General features: G+C 40.4%; 1 protein-coding gene across 2 annotated transcripts in view; it reads left to right on the top strand.

Annotated features, from left to right (window-relative positions):
* Window positions 1–14,408, top strand: part of LOC127377758 (chemokine-like protein TAFA-2) — a 73,298-nt gene that overhangs the window by 25,067 nt on the left and 33,823 nt on the right. For both annotated transcript variants that reach the window (XM_051425916.1, XM_051425917.1), the window contains exon 2: window positions 9,210–9,310. In XM_051425916.1, the coding sequence (XP_051281876.1) occupies window positions 9,211–9,310 (100 nt within the window). In that variant the 5' untranslated portion in view covers window position 9,210. The remainder of the gene's footprint in view (window positions 1–9,209; window positions 9,311–14,408) is intronic.

The raw sequence follows: 14,408 nt of genomic DNA on the forward strand, positions 1-14,408 counted from the left end.
GCATTTTGTTTAAAAAATTACATTGCTTCTTCATCAAAACTCAGTGAAATAGAAAAGCAAATAGAAATAACTTACTGACTCTATGGCAAGATCACTCAACAAGCATGATCAAAACATACTCATCACTAATGGAAATAATAAAAGAACACAACATTTAGGATCGTGTACAACTTTTTTTCCATTAAAATCTAAATTATTGCTTTTTTTTTAGAGTTATTATTTTTTTTTTTATATGACAGAGACAGCTGAAGACAGACAGGAAGGGTGGATAGAGAGAGGGGGGATGACATGCAGCAAAGGGCCACAGGTCGGATTCAAACCCAGGCCACCGCAGCAACTCCCAATATGGGTCACCAGCTCTACTGACTGAGCTAACCAGGCGCCCTTATTGCTCATTTTTTAACTATACATTATAATATATTGCATGCAAAACATATAGTTACCACATTACAAGGGAATTATAATTATTAAGTAAACTGAGCAAAAACAACCTATTTTATTACTAATCGTTTGGTCTATTAAAAAATTACCGTCACAGAGGTGGAAATCACAAATCGCTCAGCTGATTTGTATCATTTTGTTCAGTTCACATTAAAGATTTGTAATTACTGACTTTGTACAACAGTAGTGTCAGTGAACACATCATTATGATGTTCCTGTTTTCAGTTGAGTAAGCTGTCCGTTATTTCAGAGCAAAACTAGCCCACGCAAGCACTGCACATAAGGTTAATAAGATTGTTTCTGTGGCTTCTTTTAATAAGCTTTTAACAAGAAAGTAATGTACAGTACTTTATATCACAGTGCTCTTAATCACCCGAGAGAGGAGCTCCATTGACAGTAACAATGACGATTCAGTATGGTCAGTGCAGTTGGTTGTTTACGATTTGTTCATACATGTACTAAACACCGGACAAATTATTCCAAAACATTGAGAGTTGCTAGTTCTCTGAAGAATTACAGACTTGTGAGATGAATCAAATCTCTTGACTTCATGCGGCACAGAGAGAAGACCTCAAAATGGTTGTTCCCTGAAGGGACTTTCCGAGTGCCTTACCTCATATGCTATCAAGTAAACAGAAGAACAATTTCTGAGCGCCTAACAAAGTTGATTCAATCAGTCATTTATTCAGGTGTTAATCATGTGTCAAATACTTTGGGCCTTCCACAGAACAATGAATCTTTGATGTTGTAACTCTGAGTTGACTGTCAGCTGCTAATCTGACTTCCTCACAACTTAAACACAGAGAATCATATTTCACATTTCCCACATAATCACACTTTTCTAGAGTCCAAAATAACATCCAATCTTGAGCTCAAAAACAGCAAATCCTTACATTTGAGAAGCTATAATCAGAGAATGTTTGATGTTTTGGCTTGAAAAATGAATTCAACTCAGTTCTTGGACTAATTGTTCCAACACTAATATTAACTAACATGTTGGGGAAATGACAGGCAAGACATAAATGAGTGGTAGTGAAGCAGAAGAGAGAGCGAGGCAGAAATGGAATGGGAGGAGAGACACAGTCTAAATATACCAGCTGAGGGCGGTGGAGAGGAGAAAAAGTGCCGGTCTTCTGTATACCACAGTGTGATGAAAAATTAAGTTGGGAGTCACAGGAGAGAGGAGAGCAGAGAGAGAGAGAGAGAGAGAGAGAGAGAGAGAGAGAGAGAGAGAGAGAGAGAAAGTGCTTTTACTGCCGGTCACTTTCACCTGTCTGTCTGGGAGATGGACGGATGAAATCAGACTCCTATTAAAGTGAGCTGGAAAAGTAGAACCTGCATTCTTCCTCTGTCAGTGAGGCCAGAAACAAGGGGATAGTTGCTCACTCTTTCAGCCTCCAGTACTGTTACCAGGTCCTAAAACATCTGAGTTTCAGTAGTTCCTCATTGTTTTATACCCTTTGATGAGACTCTCACTGAACCGCCTCAATTCCTAATGTTGTTTGTTCAGCAACATCGTCAGTTCTTTGGAATAAAACAGTTTTACTTTTATCTGTTTTTCTTACTCTGCAGAACAATTACTACATTTGTCAACAACGGCCTACAGTATTGAATGGATTTTCACTTTGCCCATCTAGCACTTAAATAGTCCCAGCCTATAGACGTTTAAAAAAACCTGGATTGAAATTGAATTAAAGAAGCCATTTCTTCCCCCTGGATTATTTTTTCATCCGTGCTCTCCCATGCCCGACGCTATCCTCTCTCAGGGACCACACAGTTGAGGCCATTTGCATTTTGCTTTCATATATTTCTTAAATTCGAAAGCGAGAGAGATCCCCACTTTGCATTTGTTTATTTAGTTCAAAGTGTTTTTTTTTTTTGTTTTTTTTATGTTATTGCCCAAGAACCTTGCAGAAAACTGAAGTGTAGTCAAAATATGATAGATAAATATGAAAGTGGTGTGCTGTGTATTCTATGGAGAGAGGGACTTTGATGTTATTTTTGCAGTGTTAAGCCAGCTTATAGCTATGGTGTAGCCCGCGCCTTTAGGTGAGGGCTGGCAATTCCCTTTTTCTTTTATTGTTTGATGCTGTTGGACTTGTGGGTGATAGAAAGGCTCAGACAACATAACTGTGTTTCCCACCTCGATCTGCACTGTCAGCAGACACACTCTAGCAGCATTATTTTGAGTGTTTCTGTATATGTCTACATGTTGGGATATTTTGTGTTTGACCCGGGGATGTTTAAGGAGCAGCCGTGTCGTGTGCAGATGATGAATTTGTAGTGACATCAGGATCGTACCTCGCGGTGCAACGAGTTCTTCAGGTTAGCACGACGAGCAGCAGAAAGAGACAGAGCAAAGGGGGGAGGGAGAGAGAGAGAGAGAGAGAGAGAGAGAGAGAGAGAGAGAGAGAGAGAGAGAGAGAGAGATGAAGTGTGACACCTTTGGGTTGAATCAAGCTTTCGGGATGTGTTGGGGACACAGCAGGCAAAAGCTGATTTGAAAGATGGGAATGTCAAGTCTGTGATGTGCACACTGCTGAAGTCCTGGAATACAGTTAACTAGTGAAAGAGTGATAAGAGGCTGAGAAATGGAGGAGGAAAGGAAAGGGCCAAAAAAAAAATCACCCTCCTGATTTTCTCTCCCTTTTCTTTCCATTTCCCTCCCTATTTCCCCCACACACACACACACACACACACACACACACACACACACACACACACACACACACACACACACACACACACACACACACACACACATTGAGTGTCCACAATGCTTGTTAAATTGGAGGCTTAATTTGGAGCCACTGGCTTTCTCTACAGGTCACGTGGAGTGAATTTATCCACAAAGGCCAAACCTTGGATGTCATTAATGAAACAGACATGAAGCACACACTCATGCATACACACACATGCTCCTGGCAGGATCAGGGAGGCCTAATCAAGCTGAAACCTCCCGAGGTTGCAATTAGGTTTGGAGACCCACAGTCCTAACTCCCGCTGCAAAATAGACCCTTCCATTAAGTCACAAGGATACACAGATTTCCTCTGACAAATCATCATACTGTTGTGTTCCATCCATTCACCTTCATCTTATGCTGTATACTAACTCAGCCACTACACATTTATTGTGCCGCTGCAGAAATGAAATACAAGTGACACACCTGCAACCTTTCATGGCTTATTTTCTTCTACCATAGCAAGAGTGTTCTAGAATAGAATAGAATAGAATAAACTTTATTGTCCCTGAGGGGAAATTTGTCTTGGGCACAGTGCTACAGTTTGTTGCTTCACAGAAAAATGCATACCTTAACAACAGATACACATCAAAAAACAATTATAAAATCAACATAAAATACATTTTAACACTGGCAATGTGGCAGCTTAAAAAGAGACTGTAAGAAACTATAAGAAGTGCTACGGTGCTGGTTTGTTTATTGCACATTGCCCTATTGTCCAAGTTATCCAAGGTTTTGACCTTTGACCTCTGTTTGGGACAATTATGTATGTAATGTGAGTGCTTGTCTCACTCAGTGTCAGCTGGAATAAGTTTAAGTTTAAGTTTAGGAGAGTAACCAATTTTGCATAGATTGAAAAAGCAATGCTTTATGTTGCTCCAAATATCAATTTTTCTGCCAAAATATTTAATATAATCACCAAACAATATGTCAGCCACAAAATCGACTCAAGGTTACCAACTGACATGTCGTCCAAATACTCCCATCACGGCCTTATTGGAGACCTTTGTTTCGTTCTTTGTCCTTCATCCTTACCGTACCGAACGTACCGTTCTCTTTTGGTCATTACTTTGCTTCTATGCTTACCTTTCATCTTTCCTTTCTATCATCTCTGTGTCCTTTCCATTCCTCTTTGCTGCCTCTTGACAATATCACACAATATCTTCCATTTTCTTTTGATACTGTGACTTTGAATAGCACAGCAAGCTACTGTGAGTATCCTGATGACCTTAGCCATGGTACCACTCCACAGGAGACTGAGATAGTCATCTCCGTTAAATTCTCAGGATGAATGAGCTCCATATCTATTGTTCCCAATTCACAGTCATACAAATACTAGTTAACTTTGTGTGAGGGAGGGGACACACACACCCCTCATGCAAAAAGACACACAAACAGTAAGTTTGTTTCTAATTGACCATGTTACCATGGTTACCAACTGTATAAATATACAGTATATTGCTTATACAGGTGGTTTAAGATTGCTTACAGATCACAGTCAGCAGATGGATTTAACGTTTAGCTTTTGGGGTCACATTAAAATCATATCTACTTTCAAAAAACACCATCCGTTTGCTTTCAGCACAGTCCCCCAAGTCCACTTTTCAAGTGGTCTGGGTCCAGTTATTCGGTCCACAGTTGTAGTTCAATTGTCAGCTTTCACACCAGCCCAGACAAACTGCACTAAAAGGGCAGATGCACCAGAGATTGTTTTAACCGAACCAAACAGACAAGGTGTGAAAGCACCCTAAAACCATTTCTCAGAATTAAAAACCACCAATTCAGTTTTTTTCTGGACAAAAAAATGATGTGGTGACACTATATATCTTTGATAGCAGAATTGCTTCGTGTTAATTGCCGCAGTAACTGATGTAGAAAGTACAGGCATCCAATCTTCCAAATAGCGGATATCTCAGGGAATGGAAACTCCTTGAATATTAATGTATTTCCACTACATTTTTCTCCTCGACTGCTGGGAGATCAACGAGAGCTCATATGCCCGTGAGATGTCTGTCCGGCGTTAGCTAAGATGCATACAAACACACACACTCCCTCGCGCACACGCACACAAATACAGACTGGAGATATAGAGGGGAAGCTGATCAGCCGCGTGGAGCGGGAGGGCATTCCAATGGGACTAATTAAAGGGATGGAACAGACTGCAGAACTCATCGGAGACCACCACTTTCTCCAACTCTATCTCCTTCTCTTCGCGCTCTTCCTTTCTATTTTGCTCCTCTGTGTTCGATTAATGAAAGCTACATCATCCAGGGTTAGAGGATCCAGTGCCGCTTTCTTACCGCCATTCCTACGGGCAGATATGATCAGAGGAGTTTAGGAAATGTCTACAGTACCTGACGGGGATGATGGAAACATATTCTCAACACATATGCATGTGAACAATGTGCAAAAGTGCAAACACAAATGTTAACAGACAATTAGCATACAATCAGAAAATTCACAACCTAAAACATGCAGTCTTTTGGTTTATCATAAATGCGGCCTTTGTGTGTTTGTATATGTGCGGTGTGTGTGAGCGTACATGAGTCACCGTCGGCTGCTGAGTTTGATACTGATGGAGAGTCAAGCTGGTTAGATGCTATTGATCCGAACCCTGTGTTCCTGAGCAGTCACACACACACACACACACACACACACACACACACACACACACACACACACACACACACACACACAGCTTCCTCCCCCCTCCTCCTTTCTCTCTCACTCTCTTTTTCTATCTCTCTCTTTTCCTGCTCCTTTGTGAATCCATTTCTATATTACACACCCACTCATTCTGCGGCAGACAGACCAAACAACCAGCCAAAATGAAGTGGCACTGCATCATCACAAACACTGCTGTGTGTCTAAATGAGCTGGAGAGGAAACGGGCAGCTTCTCTGCTTTGTTTCCTAATTATTTACTACAAGCAGAGCATAGGTGTGGACAGGAGGAAGGGGGTAAAAGGAGGAGGGAGGGAGGTAGACTAAAGGAGACAAGAGGAGATGAATGGGAGAAAAGACAACAAGTGACAATAAATCGCATGTGTATGATTCTGTTTGTGTGTGTGTGTGTGTGTGTGTGTGTGTGTGTGTGTGTGTGTGTATGTGTGTGTGAGATGCCCTCTAACCAGAGAAAGCCTTGGCTCAGCCTGTCTGGCTTTGCAGCTTCTCCCGGCTCTAGAAATGCCTGGCTGTATAGCCAGATGACTCACACACCCAGCTCAGAACTCAAGCCAGGGCTTAACGCACACACACTTCCTCATGGCAAAGCACTCACACACATGCACGTAGTTATATGTCCAAATACATGTGCTCAAATAAACACATCAGCACATATTCAGACCCAACCAGGTGTGCGTATAATCTCATCTGCACTGAGCTAATCTGCACAGAGACTCACACAAACCTGGAAAGTTTGGTTTGTTTTACTTGCATCATCACATATCCACTCAAAAGTATTTCACAAGATTCTTCAAGATTTTTCTGTGTTTCACTTTTGTTGGCTTGCGAGAAAAGTGAATCAACTTCCATGAAAAGTATTTAAAGAGTGACTTAACACTAAATCCACTGCTTGAGTAAATTATTGCTCAGGTATGACATAATTATGGTCTCAGTCTATAGTGTTGATTGTAATGAGAGTTCTTGCTGAGCATTAGACAAAAGACAAGGCAAAATCATATTCACTCCAGTCTGAGCAAAAGCTCCATTATCTACTTTTGGAGGGGTGGAGAGATCAAGAGCGCTCAGACGAGAGTAGTATTAATAGTTTACAGAGTTGAGCGTTCGAGGCAAATCTACATCCTTCGGACGACTCAGTTACACCCACTTCCTGTTTAATGTCTATGTCATCATGGTGTGTTCAAGGTAAAATGGGTTTTTAAGTCTGTCTTTATGTTGTATTTTAGTCTCATACACACATTTATATAAGCCAAATTACAAACACAGTTTCCATGGTGGAGACGGAGAGTTTGTTTGTCTGCTGTGGAAGTTTTCGTGCTGCTCAGCGATCAGAATATCAAGTGCTTTAATCATATGCATCCCTGCTCACCACTTCAATGTAAACATCTGTCAGCATTTGGACAGAGAAGGGCACACAAGAGATTTTGTGTGTTTTGGAGTGTTTACTCATCATTGTTTGCATGCTACCCAGAATAAAAATAAAAATAAATAATAAAAACCATTATTAAAACTATATTGCTGACAATTTCTTTTTATTTTCGGTTTCTTGGATTGTTTCTTTATCAGAAACTTTTCATTACTGTTTTTATTAGAAGGTTTATTGCCTTGTGAGTTTGTGTGTGGATTTTCTCAACAGACGTTTATCCGACTTGAGTAGGCTGTAAAAGCCTTGGACTGCTTTGGTTTGGATTAGAATACTCTTCCCTCAACAGATGCCATCTATTTACAACCATCCACATTTATGAACACATACACAGTAGTTAATCACTGGACAGCGACTATGTAGACTGTATTAACAGAACTTGGCTCATTAGTGCTTTTGACGTTGTTTTCCTGTTTGCTGACAGACTGCTGACCAAATCTACAAGCAATGATAGTCTCCAAACTTATGTCTTTCATCCCTTCATTCCTATGTTTCTCTCTCCTCATCTCTCTCTGTTTACTGCAAATACATTCAAATGGAAGAGGAGATGGTGTGTAAATATTGTTTTCTTTGGCAAGGCAAAGAGGTGCTATGGGATGTGTGTGAATGTCAGTTGTGTCTCTTTTACAGTTATCTTGGAAAGTTGTCTAAATGTATGCATGTGTGCACATTTATCAAGAGTAAGATTCGCCAGCCATGCTAGCAGCTCTGTGAGGCTGTGTTAGCGAAATGCTAACATGGTCACAATAATGTTTCAGTTAAGCGTGTTAACTGTAGTATTTGCTGATTAACACGAAACACCGTACCGCTGAGGCTGACAGGGATGTCATTAGTTTTGCGGATATTCAGTCATAAACCAAAGTATTTAACATTTAAAATTTTTACCTGATATATGAAAAGTATTTGGGTCAAAAAGTATTCCAATTTAATCTGAAGGAAACATGAGCTGGCCTCACTTTCCTGGCAATCCATTGTACAGTTGCCTAAATATTTCACTCTAATTTTTAACTACATGAAATAGATGTTTCGGCTTAATCACATCACCTTTCTGTGTGGCATGTGCGTGTGACCGTCTTGATTATTATTTCGGCGTCCATATTAACAGATTAGAGATGCGTCTCTCAGCTGCGTCTGCGAGGCTTCACTAGAGAGTCGAAGTCTTGCCAATTTTTACAGCGAACCTATTGGTAGTCATATTCACATATTTCACTACAGTTTAAACTTCCTTTTCAAAGTAAAAGCACTGTAATAATATTTAATTTAACACGACTTCACTTGTGAAAGAATTTCCGGAAGTGAGCAGGCTGAAGGGCAGTATCTTTCCACTGCGCTCTCTCTCTCTCTCTCTCTCTCTCTCTCTCTCTCTCTCTCTCTCTCTCTCAGGTAAACAAACCACACCTGCTTCGTGGTTACCACTCTTCACATTTACGTTTAAACTTTACTGCATTGTAAATTAAATGAAAACATTAAAGTCGATAGACAAAATAACATTAACATAATGTTATCGCCTCACCTGGTAGAGCTGTACCAAGGCTGAGCCCTTGCTGCAGTGTGCTTGGGTTTGACTCCGACCTGCGGCCCTTTGCGGCGCATCATCCCCTCTCTCTCCCCTTTCCTGTCTATCTTCACCTGTCACTAACAATTATATATATGGGGACCATGAATGTTTGTACAAAATTTCATAGCAATCCATCTTATAGTGAGATAGTTCAGTGTGGACCAAAATGGTGGACAGACAGACACATGGACATTATCACTAGAGCAATGCTGTTAGCGTGACTTAAAAGGTAGTAAAGGGGAAATATATGTACATTTATAGGCAACCAACAGTTGTAAAAAGTCATGTAATGTACAGTATATTCTAATGGTTTTGTTTATGTGTATTCTCTAATGAAGTATCTGTGTTTTATTTCTTTCTGGCAGAATGCGGGAACCGCGTCCTTGCATTTGTGGAGTTGGTGTGTGGGGTCTACTGCTGTCCCTTTGTCTGGCCTCCCTCACACATGCACACAGGAGCCACATAGGTAGGTAGATGTGCTTATATCCATTCATGTGTGTGTACAGTACATGTTTCTGTCACTTGGTCAGTTTCTGTGCACAGCATGTATGCTATTGGATCTATGGTGGATTACTACTGCAGGCAGCCTCTGCAGCCAATTTCTTTTCACATGTTGTAAAGTTGGAGTGAATAGGGCGTGTGCTACCCGAGGGAATACAGAGGTCGGATTCACAATGAAATAAGAGACCACATAGGCTGGTTGCCAAGAAGAACACACAAAAAGTTATTTAATAAAAGGAAAGGGAATACAAGCAATCCAACAAGAGAAGTCTTCACAGTTCAGGGGCTTTCACGTCTTTGCAGTCCCATCAGAGTGGGGCGACTTTCCAAAATGCCTTTAGGTTACACCACAGACAGCGAGCGGTGAGCCTTATGGATTAGAAATCCCTGGTTTGCGTGATAGTCCTCCCATGTGAGCCAAGTGGCTGAGTCACTAGCAAGATTGAGCCCAGAGGCCTCTTACTACTTTCCAGTTCATTTCTCATGTGAAGGTTGGGTATCTTTGCCTCTGCGGTTCACAATGATCAGAAAAAAATTACCTACCTCTAGGAAAAAAAATCTTTAATAGAGAGCACATCGTACCTGCTACTGTACCTTTATATGAATGAGAGCTTTCTAAGTGCCTGAGGTTATGCTGTTCACTTACATACACTTATGGGGTGGAAATATGAATATGAATACCTCTCTGTACCTGTACCTTTCGCTGTTTAGATTATGTTGAAAAGATGTGAAAACCCATGATAATTTCTTTGGCTGTAATTTTATAATGAATTTCATGTGAGATGTTGATGTTGTGAATTATTTTGTACATGTTACAGCGCAATATATTCAAACTAACTTAACTTACTACTTATTCAAACTAATATTTAATATATACCAATCAGCCATAACATTATGACCACTGACAGGTGAAGTTTATAACATTTTGTCCTCCAGTTGATGTGTTAGAAGCAGGGCAGCGTGAGGATTTGAGCGACATTGACAAGGGCCAAATTGTGATGGCTAGACAACTGGGTCGGAGCATCTCCAAAACTGCAGCTCTTGTGGGGTGTTCCCAGTCTGCAGTGGTCAGCACATATCAAAAGTGCTCCAAGGAAGGAAAAGCTATCTATCTATCTATCTATCTATCTATCTATCTATCTATCTATCTATCTATCTATCTATCTATCTATCTATCTATCTATCTTATTTGTAAAGAAAATTACAAATCAGAACATGTCTATACAAAATTAATTCAAATTACTTGTTGAGATATCTGTTACAAGAAAGTGAATTTTAAGAGACTTCTTAAACGTAGCAAGATTGAAGCTGTTTTTGGATGTTTCCAGAGGGAGGAGTTGGTGTTTAATATCCATCAGTCTGCCTATTAACTACATAGACTGCAAATGGCATCAGAAGCCATGCGGTCTGCACTAGGGATGTGACTAACATGTTATAAAAAATCTGACCAAAATAAGTAATTGACAATGACAAAATCACCTCAGGATAAAACCAAGGAGTGATGGTAGTGGATTTTGTCTTTGGTTTGATGGGCAGTGATGGCTTGAAAATGTTAAGCTCTGCCTTTGGCTTTCGTGTCGTGATAAAGTGGTGTGCACCAGCAGGCCTTCATCTGACTGGTTGTCTTTGTTTGTCGTTGTTACTGCGTGTCTAACATCCCTGATGCTAAAGTCATTTATACGGCAGTCAGTGTATTCTATGTCTCAACATCTGCCTCGTACTGATGGTCCATTTGCGGATGACTGAAAGTGAAATGATTGATGAGTGTAGGTCTTTTCTTTAATTTTTTAAGCACAGCATCATGGACATATAGTACACTAGTCCTTTGGCCTTCTGTGTAGAAATGGAAAATCTCTCATAATGTTATTGCTTCTTGTAGCAAGGATCTTTGTGTGAGCTTATTTTTGTATACAGTACGTGTGTCCTTGCCGGAATGCGATCACCCATTACCTTGGCCATGTATGTGTATGTGTGTGTTGTTTCTGTTTGTGTATAAGATTGACTCTGCTCTTCTCTGGCCTCAAGCCGTTCTTCTTGACAAGGCAAGGGCAAACATTTTCATGAATGGAAGGATGGTGAAAAGACATGGAGGAAGGGCGGTGATGCTCTCTTAATGTGGAGCATCACTGAGCTTTCAGTGAAGTGCTGAGGTCTGCACAAAGCAACGAAAGACTGAAAACAGTGTGCGAGAGAGATGGATAGCAAAGTCACAAGAAAAAAGATAAAAGTTTAGTAGTTTAGATTCTGTCATGGTCATTTTATCATACAGTCCTCTGAAGTAGTGGCAGTAACGTGGTGTTGGTCTTTTAGCCTGACACAGTCACACATGAGTGTGTGTGTGTGTATGTGTGTGTGTGTGTGTGTGTGTGTGTGTGTGTGTGTGTGTGTGTGTGTGTGTATTTGTGGGCATGTGTACTGTCTGTGTGCTCCTGTTAATGGGGGATTGATTGTAGAGTAAGTTGTAATCAGGGAGTTACAGCATTATCCAGTTGCAGGTTGTCTGAGTGGGGAAAAAACGAACGAGTAATCAGATAATTACTGAATGCAATCCCTTAGGTCACCTCAAGGTTGACGCTGTCACACATACATTACACACACACTGTCTCTTTCTCTTTCACACACACATTCACAAGCAAACAGGCACAAACACTGGCATCTAAAGAAATTTGATTAGAATATTACTGGGTTGAAGAAGTCAACACAGTACCCCTCTGCATGATGGTTGCTACAATTACATCCGACAAGGTTATACCAAAGACAGTGAGTATTTGTGTTCGGGCTGGAAAATATATCAAATAATTTCAATTAATTAAAATTTTTGTTTGTGCAAAATGTGTAAATGTCTACATCTTGAAATCAAGTTATTACAACATGCACAAAAATGTTACATTTATTAAAAAAGTAATATGAGAGCTGGCTGCATTAGCTATTTTGACAGTCCTGTGAACAATTTGTTTGACAGTTTATGGATCTCCAGGTTTTGTGACTCCAGGTGTCCAGCTGGTGTAGGCCATCTTGAAGTGAATTTAACAGTCAAATCAATGACAGGAATACACTGAAAAAGACACTGATCTGAGCTTGGTTTGTTTTTGTTGACGAGGTGTTATCTTTTGTAACAAGACGTGAAGCTGACAGGACATTGTGCGGATTCAACTGTTAGCCAGCTGTCTGCAGATATCAGCCCGGTGTCAAGAAACACAAACAGCAGGAGCAAATGAATTATTGTGTGGACTCCCTATCTCTCTGTGCTGAAACTGATAATTAAAGTAAATGCTCATCTTAGTTGTAGCATCTGCTACTGACAGTGAATAGCTATATGGGATAACCTGTATGTTGTGAATTTGCAGATGTTGCAGGTCTTTTTTGCTTGAATGTCTTGTACATGATAAACAAGACATTTTTTAGCCATATCAACCAGCCCTAATGTGTGTATGTGTGAATGTGTGTTCTTGCCACCGGCTCAAGAGGCATGTGCTGATAAGACAGCTGTGGCGACCACAGGAGAAAAGTCAAAGGGGACTTAAAAGTGGCAAAAGACATTTAAGCATGTGTGTATATATATATATAGTACATTTATGTGTATGTGTGTGTGTGAGCGTGCCTGTCTAGCTTCTAGCTTCTGCTCACCTTTTATTCTCCAGATTTTTATCTCTCAGGCCAGAACAGAAAAAGATACCTCTCCTTTGCCATCGGTGCTTCTCCATCTGTTAAACCATCCATCCTCCTGTCTATTTCTCATAGTCACATGGTTTATTATACACATCACTACAGAACAGACTGCACAGCTTTAACACTCTTAGTGGACTACAGATCTCTTGCAATGAAGACATCTTATTTGTAGACAAAATCTAGGCCTTGGTTAAATGTCTCAGTGACTTTGCCAATAGTTTTGGAGAAACAGCTTGGCTTGGGTTTTGAAGTAAAGCGGAACGGCGATTATGCTGATCACTTTACCACACACTGTCGAGTCATTGATTCTCAGTCTATAGGCTGCAATCTCCATACATCGCCACTGATTAGAGGCTAGTAAGAATTTAACTTACTCTGAAAGGCGTTCTGTCTGCCAGGAAGGAGAAACAGAGATGTAAGGACAAAGATGTATAGGGATGCAAAGATGCATGTAGTAAACCACTTTCACACAAGCTCAGAGGGACATGTGCATTAAGTCAGGCACGCAGACAGGCTTGCGGTAAATGCACACGGAAGGACACACACAAACACATGCGCACACACCTACATGCATGCATACTCAAAGAGGCTCTTTAATGTGATGTGCACAGACAGGCTGTCTGCCTTCCTTAGAGGCTGCTCCACAGTAAAGCTGCACTCCATGCTCGGTCTGCAACACAGCTCCATATGGCTTGTGAAAAATTCAAGCTGAAAATTACAAAATGTGAAATTTTTCATGCTGACAAACATCCCAGCATTCCCTACCACTTTTCATTGGTCAGGAGATGGAGATAGTGTGTGTTTAAGTTCATATATGTAAAAAAGAAGAAGAGCAAATTAATGCAATTAACTAACTATTAGGTGGGGGAAGATAATCAAGATTGCAATTTATTATTATTTAGTTACTTTTAACCAAACAGTATCCCTATCTGATTTTCATATTTCACCTCAGGATTTACATTGAAGGCAGTTTTCAGTGTAATACTAGAGCTGGCCCTGTAAACTCCATGATTCGAATCATCAGTTCATCCTGAAGTGGACTTGCATTTTGTCGGTAGAGTCTCTGTGCTTATGTTTGTAGCTGCGTTACTGCACACAAAGTGACAGTGTGGCAGGCTGTAAATTTTACAAACCAAGTCTCAAAATGATCACAAACCACAAAACTAACTGATTGAAGCGGAGAAGTGTGATCATGACACTGGACAGCGGCTGCTCTGGTGAAGTCGGCTAAACCTCATTTGAACCAGACAATGGCAGAACAATTTACTACCGCCCATTGTATTTGACTCTAGGATTTTATAACTGAACTATGAGAAGGACACACACTTTCTCTGACTGTGAAGAAATCTGATATTTTCACATCACAGATGATGAAGAATTTAAGGATTTAAAAC

The sequence above is a fragment of the Dicentrarchus labrax genome, unplaced genomic scaffold (genome assembly GCF_905237075.1).
Source record: "Dicentrarchus labrax unplaced genomic scaffold, dlabrax2021, whole genome shotgun sequence".
Taxonomy (NCBI): Eukaryota; Metazoa; Chordata; class Actinopteri; family Moronidae; genus Dicentrarchus; species Dicentrarchus labrax.